General features: G+C 46.6%; 3 protein-coding genes and 1 long non-coding RNA gene across 5 annotated transcripts in view; 1 reads left to right on the forward strand and 3 right to left on the reverse strand.

Moving 5' to 3' along the window:
- The window catches only part of LOC121595187 (sarcoplasmic calcium-binding protein 1), a 26,619-nt gene continuing 9,708 nt past the window's right edge, over nucleotides 1–16,911 (forward strand). Inside the window, exons 1-3 of the mRNA XM_041918929.1 lie at nucleotides 1–106; nucleotides 1,421–1,520; nucleotides 14,592–14,758. Of these exons, the coding sequence (XP_041774863.1) occupies nucleotides 1,469–1,520; nucleotides 14,592–14,758 (219 nt within the window). The 5' untranslated portion in view covers nucleotides 1–106; nucleotides 1,421–1,468. The remainder of the gene's footprint in view (nucleotides 107–1,420; nucleotides 1,521–14,591; nucleotides 14,759–16,911) is intronic.
- Nucleotides 2,334–7,054, reverse strand: LOC121595189. 2 transcript variants are annotated; one of them, XR_006005135.1, is made up of 4 exons: nucleotides 6,795–7,054; nucleotides 3,600–4,108; nucleotides 3,449–3,531; nucleotides 2,334–3,342 (listed from the first exon to the last, which is right to left on the reverse strand). It is a non-coding gene; the product is annotated as an uncharacterized LOC121595189 (long non-coding RNA). The 2 variants fall into 2 exon arrangements; XR_006005136.1 differs by having other exon boundaries at nucleotides 6,740–7,054.
- Nucleotides 4,664–6,432, reverse strand: LOC121595188. Its single transcript, XM_041918930.1, has 2 exons — nucleotides 5,859–6,432; nucleotides 4,664–5,654 (listed from the first exon to the last, which is right to left on the reverse strand). Exons 1-2 carry the CDS (start codon nucleotides 5,992–5,994, stop codon nucleotides 5,365–5,367), a joined length of 426 nt encoding a protein of 141 aa, XP_041774864.1. The 5' UTR covers nucleotides 5,995–6,432; the 3' UTR covers nucleotides 4,664–5,364.
- Nucleotides 7,465–10,938, reverse strand: LOC121595185. The gene is made up of 2 exons (XM_041918925.1): nucleotides 10,848–10,938; nucleotides 7,465–10,749 (listed from the first exon to the last, which is right to left on the reverse strand). Exon 2 carries the CDS (start codon nucleotides 10,726–10,728, stop codon nucleotides 7,675–7,677), a length of 3,054 nt encoding a protein of 1,017 aa, XP_041774859.1. The 5' UTR covers nucleotides 10,729–10,749; nucleotides 10,848–10,938; the 3' UTR covers nucleotides 7,465–7,674.

The raw sequence follows: 16,911 nt of genomic DNA on the forward strand, positions 1-16,911 counted from the left end.
GCTTTTATCAGCGTGCAACATGGGGCCGGGAGTTTTTAATAAAGGGGACCACCTCACGGTACCGGTTAAGATTGTTTTAGTCTTCGACGGAAGTTGGTTTAGACAAGTAATAGTCCACACTCACTTTCCCTTATTTATTCTAGCCTACGCGTTTAGCCTATCATAGCGTAGCAGTTTGCTATTTGGTGTGGTTTGTTTGCTAAGCTTGTGTGGTTTTCAGTGTACCTTTCTTTTGCGAAGCAATAGTGCGCATTCTGTGTTGTTTAATCTAAGTGTTCAAAATCCAAAGATCGCCAAAAAAACATCAGAAACGGAACTGAGCAAGCGATCGAAAAAAAAAAACAATTCAAACTGCCGCTAGCCTTGTGAGAGTTTGTACCAAGGCACGGCAAACCGATCCTGTTGGGACCTCAGGCGGATCTCGTTGCGCCGTATCTGTTCTGTGTGCACTCTATGTGTGTGTTGGGTGTTTGTGTCTCTGTGTGTCTGTGTGCTTGTACGTGTGTGTGTGTGTGTGTAGGTGGTCGACCCGTGTGCTCCGTAATTCACAGAACTCTGGTTCAACACTGTGTGCGGAAAGGGGATTCGGAAAGAACAAAATCACACACACACGCAGCAGGGAAAAGCAATCCAACATAGTGGAAAATTCCGTGCTTTCTGCCATCCTTTCGCCTGTACAAGCACACGCGCTTCCTTCCTTTCATCGTACCCTCATTCCGCTATTGCTCATCTGGTGCCTTCGTTGAGGAGTAATCTCTTCGCAAAACCACATATCCAAGTAACAATGGGGGCCAGTGGATATAGAGGAAGGGATATCAATTATTCACCTAAGTGCTAATGATCCTAATAAACCCATAATGCTTCCAAAATTTCTAACCGCGTGCCAACCGTTAGTAAGATGGCGAAGGCACAACATTTTGTAAAGGGCATGAAAGGTTCCTTTTGTCGGTGAAAAAGTATAATTAATGATCAGCCAAGTATCTTGAAGAGCGATTCCCAAAACGGTTCCACCGCTGAAAGCTTGCCACACACGACAGGGGTTTTAGCACGCATGAACGACCAGAGAGAAAATGGGAACAATTAGTGTTCATGTACTTCACTTTACAGCGTGAGCATGTGTAACAACAACACTCTTCTTGCTACGTGTGCATGATTATGAATGTGAAAATGGTAGATTTAGGATTATGATTCCTCCTTCCGACTGTACCTGTGTATGTTTATATCTTAACTCTGTGCATCTAATCAATTTCCTCTATGTCTCTAACGTACGTGATTGATATGTTTTATCTCTGCTTGTCTAATAATAGGCTTTTTGCTAATATGTTTCTCCTACGATCAAGCACTGTAAGGTCTAACAAATTCGATTCTTTTTATCTTCTCTTCAACTCTTTCCCGTCGTCGGTGTGTCGTCTATCTGTAGTTAGTTTCAGATTAGGATCTAAATTCCAAACACAAAACCAAAATCAAAATGAGCTACTCGTGGGATCAGCGCGTCGAATTCATCGTCCGTCACATGTATGGTAAGTGTATAGACCCCAAAAATATCATTTGTAAAGCTTTTTTATTGTACAAATTGTAAATGGCTCAAAATTTATGGCAATATTTTTTGCTATTCACCCTTCTGGGAAAGCTCCATTTGCTCGGCATGCGCTCGGCAAAGCCTCAGCCCCAATCCCGAGCAAACCGATACGATCATCATCTTCTCTGTTGGGGGAGGATTATTCTTGCAGATTATTAATTATTCTTTCAACATTAAAAAATCCGTCCGGTGTCCGGCGATATGCGTTATAATTAGAGAGCATAATAGCGCGGATCGCGGGCCATTTTACGGCGACACAGAAAAAAAAGAAAGATAAAAGAGCTCTTTGCGACTTACTCCGTTTTTTTTTCGCACAAGATGGTACTTAAAAAGACCTCTTTTGCTATTGTGTGCACATTCCGTAAAATGTTCGTTCCCGCGCACTCCGAACGGGGACCAGAATTTGTTCTAAAATTAAAATATTAAATTGTGTACATTTCGAAACACCAACCCTCGCTCTGCTGCTGCTGCTGCTGCTGCTGCTTGGGTGTAACATTCTACTCAAGAACGCAAAGTAAGCCGTTCGCCAAAAACGGGCAGAGCGCGGACGAGATAATAAGAAGATTAGAATAAGATTAATTTAATACAATGAGGAAACAAAAGAAAAAAATGTGCACGAAAAAGTGAACATTTCCCAGCTATCCTCAGTCAGGGTCCGCGCACCATGTTGGGGGGAGTGGGGGAGGGAAAGGAACAATGGGGAGGGAGAGAGACTAAAACGTTGCCGGGTGAAAAGTGAACAAAATGTTGCTAATTTTAATTTTGCCGGGCAACCAATTATTTTTATAATCGCAGCCACAGCGACATACCTGGGCGTGCTTACTATTGAGGCCCCCGGCGGCTCGCCTCGAACGTGTTAGACCTGCAAATCCTAGGAAAAGCTTTCTTCCTCTCTATCTTTGCTGGCACTTCCCGGTGTGTTGTCTGCAATTGTTGTGCACGGGACCCACAATTAATACCCGACCGGCACACACACACACACACACACACACACACACGCACACAGGGGTAGATGAGTCTCTTTCGCCTTCTAACGTTAAATCATCCGATTCGGTTTCATTCCCCCGCCTCCACTCTCACCCTCTTTTTTGCTTTGTTTGTGCCAATCCAACAGGAATTACAACGCAATGAACTCCCCCATCCCTCCCCCTCTCTTGGGGGTATGTCGTACTCCGCTAGGCGGACTATTTTTAGCAGCATCTTAATTCTAGTCTTTATGGCAAGGCCACTCACAATTGCCATCGAATGCGTTGGATTGCGAGCGGGCCGCAACCTACATCGTCGACCGGGCCCCGCATACTTTTGGGCGTACCTTCTTTTTTTTCAACCGTACTTTCGGTTAGACCACACACAAACATGCCCCCTCGCACGGCTAAATAAAACGGTTTATTACATGCCATTTCGCTGAGGTACTAAACCGATTATTCATCGTGACATATTTGCAGAATCGAACGGGCACACTTTGAAGTCGTGCGAGACGCTTTGTTTGTGATATTTTGCTAAATGATGTTGCTATTTGTACACCCAACGCTCAATTCCAAACAATTTGGGCTAATTTTGGGACGAAACACTTGCTTCGTTCGATTCAAACCTTACCTCATTGCCACAGTCTGCAAGACGATGATGCACAGCTGATATGCTACGCGATGTGTTATTCATGACTGTGCAAGGTTAGCTGCAGGTTTTTTGCTCAGGTTATTGGCTCCCTTATTCTTGCAATCGTGATCGCTTGTGCACGAACATGTTCGATTAGCTATTTTTCGCTGAAAAAAGAAGATGTTGATTAGTTTTGTCCCAATAAAAAAAGGGTCAATTGCCTTGCATTTCAAAACGTACCGGACAGATTGTTTAATGCTAATTTATACTAACCTCGCCGACGCACGCAACCAAACCATCAGCCACCAGGCGGCTCCATGAGATGCAAGCAGTAACGGGTTCGTTCACGCCGCAACCTATGTTCAATGTGTTTTTAATTTAATTAGCATATTTCCTCTGCTAGTCACCGAAAGCGAAATCTTACCGCAACAACCACACCAATTACAATCCCATTTGTTTTTTGGGTGGCTTTCCCACCGCTCGCCGTCCCATTTGCCGAAGGTGAGATCGTTTTGAAGGGTAAGCAGCAGCGCTCGAGAAGCACAAATGTTGCACAAACTCTCGTTACATCCTGCGCTGAGTTTCCTAAACACCTGTTGAGTGTCCGAAAGTACTTTTTCCTTCACTTTCTGCGCGCGCGTGTGTGTGTGTGTATTCAACTCGGTCTGCAACATGCCGCCCGAGAAGAAAAAGGTCCCCGACGAGCATCGTTTCGGTGCGGTGCGACCTTCGGCATTTAGGCACGTACCAGCAACAGTAGCACCAGCAGAACCGGCACGTGCGAACTAGGACAAGTGCTCCGACATCATAAGCAAGCAGTAATGAAAGCATATCTGCAATTGTTTCCTAATCTTTCTAATGGCATAAGGATTAGCCGTTTCATTTTCCGAACCACCACACAAAGCACACAGTGGATCAGCTAAAGCCTTCGCGCTGGAAAAGAACAAAATGTTTTCTTTGAGCTGCAAAAGAGCCATCACTCAAATCGATCCCTGTTGAATCAAAGAGCGCTTCATTTTCCCCCGGTCTGGCCCCGAAGCATACTTTCGTGCATGATTGGCATGACGTTTTGTTGCCCGGAGACGGGACAATGTTAAGCCTGCCGGATATTAACCACGCTACACGGGGCGGTCAGCAAGCAGCCGCTCAAAACTGACAAGGTAAACGGCACCACCAGCAGCACCATTTGCCATACATCCGGTCGAATAAGAAGGGCCCGAGCGGTGGGCGGGCTATTGACTGAGGGCAGCAAACCCGCTAGTTTGCCACTTGGATGCCTCGAATCCCTTGCGCCTTGGCAAGACGCACCCGTTGCTTGTCGTCGTCGCTTTTCGACCTTTGACTTTTAACCGATTCCGAGAGCCACTTTACCCCCCCCCCCCCCCTAACTTTCTCTCTCTCTCACTCCTGTGTACCGCGAGAGCACCCAGGGATGAGGGAAAAACTGTTTGCACGCGAAAAGCCCGCAGGATTCGTTCCACCGCTACGAGCATTTCGGAGGCTTTTTGCTATTTCTGTTTCTTTGGGGAGCCCTCTCTGTGTTTAACCCCCGATGGCAAGGTTTCGGGTTTTGTACGGGCTGTACCGAACTACCGCGAAGGTACATGAGCGAACGGCGGACGGGTGGTACGAAGAATTTTTCGCTTCTATGACATCGCGAGACTCTGGGCCTTTTTGGGGAGGCCACGATTGGGCGCTGGTTGTTTTAGGATAAATCGTTCATCGCGGTGAAGCCGGGGCTTGAAAGCTGCCTGGGATGGAAAGGTAGACACCGCTGCACGGCGTGCTCTCTTTCTCTCTCTCTCTCTCTCTCTCTCTCTCTCTCTCTCTTTCTTTCTCTCTCTCTCTCTCTCTCTCTCTCTCTCTGGTCCCATTCTAAGAAGTGAAAATTTTCAACTGCTTGAAGTTAATCACGGTAGCATACTTTTGCAGCAGAAGAAATGAGCTTATTTCGGACCAGTCACAGACAAACTTCCTTCTTCGTGGGATGCTCTGTTACTGTGCGGCTGGTCACTAGAGAATGCCGGAGGCACGCAGATCCTCAGAATACAAGGAATTTTGCTTGAACCGTGCATGTTCACGTCTTCCCACGAATAGAGGACACGGTTTCGTCATTCCGGTCGCAAACCGCACAGCACAATGCTACAATGAAACAAAAGAGTGTGGTGAGAGATACAGTACAATAATCTTCAATTTACCGCCTCTTGACCATGGGGAATGGAACCATAGCGATACCCAATTATCTTACTCGCTCGGAAGCAGTGAAGCACAACCGTTTCAACCTTCCCGGCCAGCCATTGACCAGTCGATTCGGTCCATTTCCGCATCTCCACACCCGAGAACTCTTTGATCGTCCACGGTACACGGAGCGTCGGTAGATTATTTACGACTACAGTACCACTTCTTACGCGAAAACAACACCAATTGGAAAACCGTCCCATTCCTCCTCTTTGTCGATGGAGTATCTTTTCTTTGATATCTGAAACCGACCAAGAAATGTAGACGGGAGGCTATGGACACGCGTCAATGCAACGGCACAAGCTTCAGAAACGGAGAGTGAGAAAGAGGGCGTGCGGCTTGATTTAATTCCCTGTTTCTCTTCCGCTCTGCCTCGCAATCACGACGCTCCGGAAAGATAAGAAAAAGCCGTGACTAATGCGTAGCTTAATCGCGGTTTACGTACAATTACGTCCGACAGCAATTTCCTTCGCTACGACGCGGTGTGAATGTCTACGTGCGAACAGCGGAGTTGGCTTAATCGAACTAATTAAATACGTGCGCAGCATAAGGCCACCCAGCGGAGCAATCCTTTTTCGCATCAAGGAATGCAGAAAAGATAGCACAAATGAACCTTCTTATCTCCCCAAACTCCAAGACATGCGGCACACACAGCCCGGATAAGGTTTATGCATACAGTTTTCAGCGGTTTCATCTGCTCCAGAACGGTCGTTGTTTTTTTTTTTTGTGCAGTTGGTAATTAAATTCTGGCAAGTACAAAATGGTTTAAAACACTTTCGGACCAAACACTGTGGCAACTGTTCCGTACCCGAACCATCATGATGTGATAAGTTGTCGAACCTCTTTTTTGGTCGAGTTCTTCCCCTCAACCTCTGTCTTCCGAGCAAGTAATTTAGCGGAAAAGGAAAAACCATTTACCGGTTTGACTGCTGAAATTGAACTAACCGAAAAAAGACACAAAAAATTATTCAGATAGTTCCGGAGGCCATTTCCAGAAAGCTCGTGCTCACTTTGGCTGGCTTCCCACTGGCACAGAGAGTGTGTGGCAGTGCACAAAATTTGTACAAAATTCAATTAAAAAAGTTTTATCCATAACGGGTCAGCATCAGGCCAAAGAGAGAGATAGAGAGATAGAGAGAGAGAGAGAGAGAGAGAGAGACAGAGAGAGACAAATAGACAAAGTTCGACGACAGCTTGTCGAAAGAGTTCCCACTTGAACAGAGTCTTCAGTGGATTGTAATTCGTAATCTAATGAAAACCTCAGCGTGCCACACAAAAACCGGACAGCGATGGTTCCGATAATTGGTTCAAAGATATTTGTTCTACCACTGTTTTGAATATCGCCAGGAAACTACAAAAAAAAACCGGCACAGGAACGAACCTCGAACAATACTTTCCAGGGAACTCTAGCGACCGAACGCAAATGATGCCGCCGACTTGCGAATGGACTTCAAAGTGTTCGATAGAAGCCCTTTTTCACCCATACACACGCACGGGCACAGACACATTTTTGACAGTTTGAATAAATTGAATCAAATTATCGCTTGCTGCGATGGAAGCACAAGTGCTGAACCGAAGCGTGTTAATAACGATTCCACCATCTTTTCTGCATGACGACATCATCATCAGTTCAGAGGGCGCCGTCGTCTGTGTAGCCTTGGAGCGGACTGAATTTGATCAGTCTTCGAGTATTTGATCGCTTGCGAATATTTTTCCCCGCTTCCGAAATGGCCGGGGCATCAAAAACTCGTTAAATAAGCTCTTGTTTACGCATAAAACTGTGACAAAATGGCTGCCCTATCTCTTCGGGTGCCTCATTACGGAGAAAGGCTGTTAAGAAGCTATCGCGAAGTTTGGCGGCGATGTGTCGTCTCTTCGGCGGATGGCATAATATCGAACAACGAACATTCCGAAACACAAAACTGGCAGCACGCTTTCCTCCGGCAAGCTATCCGTCATTTTATTACGAGCTCGTTAAGAGAGTTCGGGGAAGAATTTAAAGCAAAACGAAGAATCGAATTTCAGCGAGATTTTATTGCGTTTGTTTTAGTTATTGAATTTCTCAACTGGTAGAGAGAGGAACGTCTGTACTGATTGAACGCTTGCGCTAGACTCATTCTTTATTCCTTGTTTCCTTCATTCGTCCCCTCAATACAATTCCCAAGCAACAAATTCAAGTGACAGAAGGTCATATGTTTATACCGTATAAATTCATTACTCAACATAGCCGCCCCCCGTTGAAAGGTAGCTTTCAACCCTTATTACGAAACCTCTCTTTCTTCCTTCTGTCCAGGCAGTATGCAGATCTTGGTGATGGCTCTTCTGTAAATTCCATCCTTCGTTTTCACATCAACCACTCGAACCAAGCCGTCATCACCAGGATAAATCTTCAGCACTCGGCCGAAGCGCCATTTGAGAGGGGGAAGGTTGTCCTCCTTCAGCAGGACCATAGTGCCCTCCCGAACGTTGTCTCGCCTTGAAGTCCACCGGGTACGCGGATGCAAACCAGACAAGTAGTCTCGATTCCATCGCTTCCAAATCCGCCGAACATACTCCTGCAATTGTTGATAGCGGTCCAGGCGGTTGCCTGGAGTCTCAGCATAAGATGGCTCAGGGACCGATGTAAGCGCCCGTTGAATCAAAAAATGACCCGGTGTCAGAATTTCCAGGTCCTCTGGATCGTTGGAAAGTGCAGTTAACGGTCGCGAGTTCAAACAAGCCTCCACTTGAACTAAGATAGTTTCCAGGTCGTCTCGCCGCAAGATACTGGATCCTATCGTCGCCTTGAGATGCCGTTTAAGCGACTTCACTGCGGCCTCCCAGATCCCACCGAAATGGGGTGACCGCGGAGGGATGAAGTTGAAGGTGATCCCTTCCGTTCCGCAGTAAGTTGTAACAGCATCCTGATGTTGTTGTTTCTGGAACAGCTCATACATCTCCTTGAGCGCTCGTTCAGCTCCCCGGAAATTTTTGGCGTTGTCGCACTGGATTACGGATGGTTTACCGCGACGAGCTATGAAACGCTTCAATGTAGAAATGAAGGCTGGAGTAGACAAATCGGCAATAAGCTCCACATGTACTGCTTTGATCACAAGACAGACGAAAACAGCAACATAGCATTTGATTGGAGCAGCCTTCTTGTTGGTTTGTCTATAGAATAATGGACCACACAGATCCACACCAGTGTTGTAGAATGGGAGAACTGGGTTTACGCGTTCGCTGGGCAAATCTCCCATGATTTGCTCTGCCGTTGTTGGTTTGGATCGGAAACAACTTACACACTCATATACGACCTTTCGTGCCAGGTTGCGTACGCGAAGGGGCCAGAATCTCTCACGCAGGCTAGATATGAGCTCTTGTTGTCCCGCATGCAGATATTGTCGATGATAAGAACGCGCAATCAGTAGGGTCAATGGGTGAGAAAACGCTAAAATTATCGGATGTTTGCGTTCATACGAAACAGGCGCGTTTCGCAAACGACCACCCACACGTAGGATACCCTCTTTCAGAATAGGTGTTAGCGTTTTCAGTTTTGAGTTCGGCTTGACCGCTCCAGTTTGACGAACATCCCGAAGCTCCTCAGCAAAGGTTTCTTGTTGGGCCAGACGAACGAGCGTTAGAGACGCTGACACTAATTCATCTATTTTTAGAAACCCCTTTCGTAGATTTCCGCGGTGTGTCGGTTGACAATTGTACATGAATCGCAGCAGATATGCCGTAAGTCGCACCAATTTTTCGTAAGATGAAGAAAGATCGAATAGAAAATTTGGCGGTACCTGTTGAGATGTGGCTACAATCGATCGCTCTTCCAAATCTTCCGAGGAAATTTCAGTATTGGGTTTGTTCGTAGGCCAAGCTTGACTTGGAAGATGCAACCATGAGGGCCCTTGCCACCAAAGTTGGGAATCCATGAGCTGCAAAGGCATCATTCCCCTGGAAATAATGTCAGCTGGATTGTGCTCGCTGGCCACATAACTCCAAGGCATCTTGTAGGGTTGGTGCTGGATTTCCGCAACTCGGTTCGCAACGAACTGTTTCCAACGGGAAGGACTGCTTGAAAGCCAATGAAGAACTATCGTTGAATCAACCCAGAAGTTGATTTTAAGCTCCAATTTCACCCCTTGCTTCACCTTCTGCCATAAGTGTGATAGTAACAACGCTCCCGACAACTCGAGCCGTGGAAGGGACACGTTTTTCTTCCGTTTGGTATTAGGTATCGGTGCCACCTTTGACTTAGCACATAACAACCGTACTGAGACTTGGCCATCGGACGATTCTGCTCGTATGTAGATACAGGCGCCATAATCCCGTAGGGAAGCATCACTAAATCCGTGAGCTTCAATTCGCACTGTTCCACCAATTGCTCGTCGTGGAATTGTCAAGCTAGTCAGATCAGCGAGTTGTTCTCTGAAGCGCAACCAGAATTGTTGCCGTTCAGACTCCAAAGGTTCATCCCAGGTATTTTCGTTCTTCCAGAGCTCCTGCATGAAACACTTTGCTACTACAATGACTGGTCCTAACAGTCCAAGAGGATCGAACAACTTAGCTGAGTCTGATAACGCAATGCGTATGGTGATGATTTCTGATTCCTTCCAACCAGGCACACTAAACCCTAGCTGGTCCGATGATGGCATCCATCTTAAACCCAAAGCCTTGATGGATGTGCTGCGATCGATGTTCAAAACATCTCCCTCGATTTGTAGTTCAGCTGGTATTTGCTCCAGTAACTCAGACGAGTTTGAAGCCCATTTGCGCAGGTGAAATCCTGCCGATTGTAGAAGCTGATTTATTTCGCTGCAAATAATCCGGCCATCTTCAACAGATTCCACACCGGTGATCATGTCATCCATGTAAAAATCTTGCTCGAGGACCTTGGATGCCCTGGGATATCTTGTTTCTCCTTCCTTAGCCAACGCTTGCAGACAACGGGTGGCCAAGTAAGGTGCGCAGGCTGTGCCGTACGTAACGGTTTTCAGCTGATAGATGCGAATTCTATCATCAGCAGATTCTTTCCACAGGATGCGTTGAAGTGGACGATCGGACTCCTTCACCCAAATTTGGCGATACATTTTTTCAATGTCAGCCAAAATCGCAAATCTGGGTACTCTAAATCGGAGTAACAACGACAAAAGATCATCTTGCACTGAAGGTCCCACCATCAGTGCATCGTTGAGGGATACCCCTGTATCAGTAGAACTGGATGCATCAAATACGACTCTTAGCTTAGTCGTGAGGCTGTCGGGTCGTACTACACAATGATGCGGCATGTAATATGTCTTTCCAATGTCATGGCGGTCAGATGGAATTTCTTCCATGTGTCCTAGATCGAGATACTCCTGTAGGAATTTAGAATATTCCTGCTTCAATTTCGAGTCGATATTTAATCGCCTACAGAGCGATTGTAGCCGCCGTGATGCAGCTTCATAAGAGTCACCTAGTTGATTAAGCCTTTCAGTACGCGTTGGTAAGGCTACCACGAAACGGCCTTCGTGGTCTCGTGAAGTTGTTTGTACAAATGCTGCCTCACACTCAGCTTCCTCGACGGATAACATCGCAGGGGAGTAGCAGCCTTCCAGTTCCCAAAACCGGCTTAGTTGGTCATTCAGCGTCATGACGTTGAGCACTAAGGAAGAGTGTGTTAGACCTTGGCTTACCTGACCTGAGACAATCCAACCCAGCTCCGTGTTTTGCAGTAGTAGTTTTGGGCTATTCAACCGAAGAATGTTACCCAAAAGTAGATCGTTGTAACCTTCTCGCCCAATAAGTAGATCAATTGGCCCTGGCTCATAGAAATGAGGATCCGCCAACGTCACTCCCTTCGGTAGGTTCAATCCTTCCGGATTGACTGCATGTGCTGGCTGGTCCCACGTCACTTCTCGCAGCACATGGAACTTCCAGCTTGCCTTGAAGGTAGAGCAGTGAGAGTGGATAGCAAGGCTCACAGAATGATGAGACGAATGCTGTGCCTTCCCTATTCCACCAAGCAGATGATGCTCGTTCCTCTTCTGGACTCTCAACAGCTGTACCAATCGTTCCGTAACAATGTTGATCTGTGAACCTCCATCCAGTAAAGCTCGAGCCCAGATACGTGTTCCGTCAACATTCACTACTTGTACCATTGCTGTTGGTAACAGGATTATTTTTTCGAAATTGTTGCGCGCACAATGTTGAACAATAGAAGCCGGTGTAGCTGCTTCTGCATTTGATGTAGACGGCAGTGATGACGCTGATGCTAATGACGACTGATCAATTGGAGAATTCGGTTTGTGAAGCATCGTATGATGATTTCGCTGACATACACGGCAAGATCCGGACGAACAATCCTTTCGCTGATGACCCGCCGACAAACAGTTAAAACACAACTGTCCGTTCCTCACTAGCTCGTGTCGCTTTTCCACAGATGCATTTCGAAACACTTCGCACAGGTACGCAGCATGTGAAGCCCTTTTGCAGAATGAACAAACCTTTGTGGCCGGCTTAACCACGCTGTACACTTCGTTGCGGGTTTTCATTCTGCCTCCAGCTGTTGTTGCTTCACTTGTTCGATTCCTGTCTGGAGCCATGGCTTGCAAAACAGTTGCTTGGCTGCGAAGGAATTTCATGATCTCGTCATACGTGGGAACATTGGTTGAGCTATGATGTATTTCCCATTGTTTAAGTGTGGCCAGGTCTAATTTAGAGCAGACCATGTGAGCTAAGAGCACGCTCCATCCTTCCGTGGCCACTCCCATTCTAGTCGTCATTTTAACACCACGCTCAAAACTGTCAATTAAAGAAATCAGTGATTCGTATGATTCCTTTTTCATGTGTGGTATCGCAAATAATCCATCAAGATATCGTTTCACCACTAGCTTTTTGTTTTCGAATCGCGATTTCAATACTTCCCAGGCAACAGAATAATTTGCGTCGGTGATTTCGATGTCTCCTACTACGTTAAGAGCATCCTTTTGAAGAGAGCCTTTTAAGTATCGTAGCTTGTCTACGTCGGCTAAATTCTTATTGCGATCAATAAGACTGAGAAAGGCATCTCGAAACGGTAACCAATCTTCCATCTTTCCATCAAAAGTTGGCAAGCGCATTTCGGGAAGTTTTGTGTGTGGCATGGTATCGCGTGTTGGTGTGGAAACTACACTTGATGACAAGTTTCTTTCAATTGCCAATGAAAGCTCAAAATGGCGGTTCTCGAAAGAGGCGTACTCTTCTTCTTCTTGTTCGAACTGTGCATTGGAAGAAGACACCAAATTGTTGGTGTGCCATGTTTCATATTCCGTGGATAGCATCGACAAGCGTGACGCACATCCTTTCAGAAAAGCGGCATCCGCTCTTGTTGCATGCTGTAGTGCTTGATCAATGCGGTCCAGCCTTTGGTCGAAATGCTGACGCATTCGCTTTCTTTTCTCCGCCAGCATTGCTGCTGTTGGAAAAGTAGGACTTGAATTTACTGATTCAAAACCTGCAAACTCACTCTCCGAAGCTTCTCTTGCCACGGCTGCCCTCAGTATTGGATTGGCTTGGACATGATCGCTGTCTGATGCAGCTTGCACATGTGATACACGATGCGATGCGTCTTGTTCCTCAAACTCCGCCGACGTCGTTGGAACTGGTGAACCAGGCATTTTCACTTGTAACAAAAAACACTTTTCACAACACTGAATGTTCGTAAAATAGTTCAATTTGTCCCGTACTCTACCCGTAGAATTAGTTCAAACCACGCGGTTTTATTGTTCGCACACTCACGCACACACCCGGATTAACACACGCGGAACTTTGCTTTACCCGAGAAGAGAGAATTGTTCACTCGCGCACACGCTCACTCCGTTCGAATAACGCGCGCGAACCGTATTGTTCACAATACGTTTGTTAGCACCGACCACGTTTTCCACGAATTAAAACGTTCGATATGCCTTAAGCAGGGAACTTGCCTCCTTGCACTGAAAACACTTCTTGCGTATTCGAACGACTGATGATCGATCACAAGCAAAAGGATACCGTACCGACCGCGTTTCCACAGATTGAAAACGTTCGATGTACGTGTATAGGGAACTTGCTCACCTACACTTGAAACATACAACTTTGAATTCAATGTTCACTAACACTTGAACAATGTATTGTTCAACAAGCGTCCAAAAGACTGAGGCTTGACCGTCAGAAACAATAACTGGCACCGACCACGTTTCCACGTATCGAAAACGTTCGATATGCTTTGTACAGGAACTTGCAAACCTGCACTGGTAATTTCTTGTGAATTCGAACGGCAGCGGTTCGACGACACACAATAATGTATCGCACCGACCACGTTTCCACAGATTGAAAACGCTCGATGTGCGTGTGTAGGTAACTTGCGCACCTACACTGGAACAAACGATACCACCAACGACGTTCCACGAATTGGAAGTCAGGTACTCGCTTTGTGGGGACACTTGCACTCCCGCACTGAAGCTACACAACACTTCTCACCGAAAACGTTCTACACTTTGAACGCTCGATGCACCAAATGTTGCGTATCTGGACTTCACAATTAAGCCACTTGTGAAGTGCACGATCTAACGCATGCGTATGCTCAAGTATGAGCCTGTCCGAACGCGCACAGCTATTTTACACGCACACTGAATGTCCTAGTGTCCAACTCACACTGTGACACTCGCGCGAACAATACACTGCCGTTATGCACACTTCCTCAATCTCTCTACGAGTATCGAAACAGCAAACGCACAATACACTGCCACTAATGCACCCGTGTGCAACGAATTGTCGTTATCTCGATAGCCAATTCTATCCGGTTCTACGAAGGACCATAATGTTTTAGTTATTGAATTTCTCAACTGGTAGAGAGAGGAACGTCTGTACTGATTGAACGCTTGCGCTAGACTCATTCTTTATTCCTTGTTTCCTTCATTCGTCCCCTCAATACAATTCCCAAGCAACAAATTCAAGTGACAGAAGGTCATATGTTTATACCGTACAAATTCATTACTCAACAGCGTTCAAGCGCCGAAAGAAGAGCGATGTACGAAGAAACGGCGAAATGATGCAATCGCTATCGCTCCTAATCGAACGATTCGCGAATCACTGTTTAATATCCTACCGATAAGACGCCAACGATTGAAACGAGTCAATTTGTACCGAAGTTCTCAACACTAAGCTCATTCTCCCATTCTTTACATTTCCCTCTTTACAGACATTGACAACAATGGCTTCCTGGACAACAACGATTTCCAGTGCATGGCCCTCCGTGCCACCGTCATCGAAGGCAAGGGCGAAATCAACCCGGCCCGTCTGAACGAATACAAGTTCATCATGAAGTCGCTCTGGGATGAGATCTCCGCCCTTGCCGATTTCGATAAGGTAAGTTTCGGCAGCAGTTTGAACAGACAGGCAAACAAACAAACACGCAGCAAGCAAACCGTTCACACCTCATCCGTGCACCCGGCCGTTGCAGCCATTCGCAGCTCATTATATCATTCCCGTTCCGGCAACCTGTTGCGTTCAGGAAAAAGTGTGTGCGTTTCGTGGGGTGTTTTGTCCCCCCCCCCCCCCCTTCTTACACGCACGCCACACCATAGTGAAGGAAAAAAACCCCGCTGGAGCGAAGGAGAAACCCGCACCAAACCGCAAATAAAAACCATATCTTAATAGAAAGTTTGCCAAGCATGAACATGAACCATCCGGTTGTCATGCAAACGTGCTTTCCGGTTGAACACGCTCCACACCAGCCGATGGCTGCTAATGCTGCCGCCGGGTGGTGGTGGCGATCGGTTCGGAAAAAACAGGCACCCCATCCCGTCCAGTGGAAACTATAGTTTGTTATATTTTTTGCCTCCCTCGGGGGAACTCACCCACGGAGTGAGTGGACGACAGTGCGCGCCTGCCATTGTTTCCCTTGTGTTGTGTTGCTGCTTCTTGCGTGCGTTGTTGCTCGTCGCTTGCTGTGTTCGTGCAATGTTTAACCATTTTTTGTTTGGTGCCGGTGCGCTCGAAGGCGTGGAAAAAGTCATCTTTAACTTTCCATAAGCCTCACGAAACAACGAGCCACAGCAACAGCAAAAAGCGCGACTCGACTTTCACTGAATCCGATGGTTCTTCCATTCGATGATTGTGTTCGCTCGTCCTCTCGACCTCCACATCCCACATCACTCCCCATCCTTCAAGCCTACGTGCTCTGTCTGTACCGGTGTTTATTTAACCTGTACTATATCCCGCTCCCGGTACATACCTTTACCTTTTCACCTTCAGCGACCAATGTACAACTCGCAAGATACTTTAAATAACCTCGACAGGCAGGCCGCCGCGCCGAACAACATTCTCCCCGTTTAAGCGCACCATTGCCGGATCGGTAATTGATCTTGGCGAATGTTTTACGGGTACGAGAAATAATTATCGAACCATTGGCAAATAGTACATGCCGTCGCCATCCTTGCGGCTCCGCGGCTCGAGGGCGCGCGTACTAGCGAATGCTGCGTACGGCGCCGTAATCGCTGGTGCTCGTGCGTTTCGCGGTGTTGCGGTGCAGGTATTGCGATTTTTCTTACGCTCTTCTTTGGTGCAGACTTTTCTTTTCCACCCCCTGCCCCCCTCCTGGGGCAAACCCACTCTCGATCTGTTCTATTCTTGTTTGCTTCCAATTAACCCGCCAGGCTGCAAGACCTCCCTCTAATTGTGGACCCTTTTTAAGGTTAATTATTTATAATTACCATGGAATGGGATCGAAATTCATATCCGATTCTTAACTTGAAATATAGATAAATGGAAGCGAAATTATTGTACATTATGTCAATAATAATTAGAAGCTAGCAGTTAACAAATGCTGTAGACCATATATTTAAACAGAATATTTCATGGCAAATTCCTTTTTTTTCCGACGCCCCTGTAATACCTCGTTGGTGATCATTCTGACCAGTGTTTATTTATTTTGCATCGCTGAATGAGTACACAACATAAAACAAAATTACCCATCAAACGTACATCGAGGGTAGTAAAGCGCCTAGACTTCTTGGCACGCATCCACTGGACCTGCCTCCCCAAAAACGGTTCTCGTGGCATTCGCATTTACATGCTACGAAATTTAATTGTCTCAGTTAGTTGAGAAGCTAAGCAGCTGAAGCGAAGCATTTTAGCAAAACCTTCGTTCCGGATTTGCTGCAACTGCTGAATGCACACCCCAAACCTCGGGATAAGCTTCAGCGCTAAAACCACTTATCACAGTGCGTCTGACAGCGCCGTTATGCATCTTTTAGCCTGTACCTGTACATGGCCACGTTCGCTGGGCACACCACAAGTCGAGTCAGAAACGGTGGTCTGACCCATCTGCCGCTGGAGTTGTTTGCAGACATCGTCCAACGACCCATTACAGCCACTATGCCAAAACCATCACCACCACCAGACCTCATTGCAAGACACACACACACACATGCACCGTCCCAATAAACAACCCCATCTCCAACAAACGACCGATCTATCTACGTGTATGTGTGTGCTATAAACCGATAGCTTCTGTTCGC

Source organism: Anopheles merus, chromosome 3R, assembly GCF_017562075.2.
Source record: "Anopheles merus strain MAF chromosome 3R, AmerM5.1, whole genome shotgun sequence".
Lineage (NCBI taxonomy): Eukaryota > Metazoa > Arthropoda > Insecta > Diptera > Culicidae > Anopheles > Anopheles merus.

Bases quoted from the DNA above. Each gene is read 5' to 3' on its own strand.
- LOC121595188 (XM_041918930.1), bottom strand. From the start codon at position 5,994: ATGCGAAAAAGGATTGCTCCGCTGGGTGGCCTTATGCTGCGCACGTAT. The intron at 5,655-5,858 runs GTACGTAAACCG...GGTCGGTTTCAG, and splicing joins AATTGCTGTCGGACGTAATT to ATATCAAAGAAAAGATACTC.
- LOC121595185 (XM_041918925.1), bottom strand. From the start codon at position 10,728: ATGGAAGAAATTCCATCTGACCGCCATGACATTGGAAAGACATATTAC.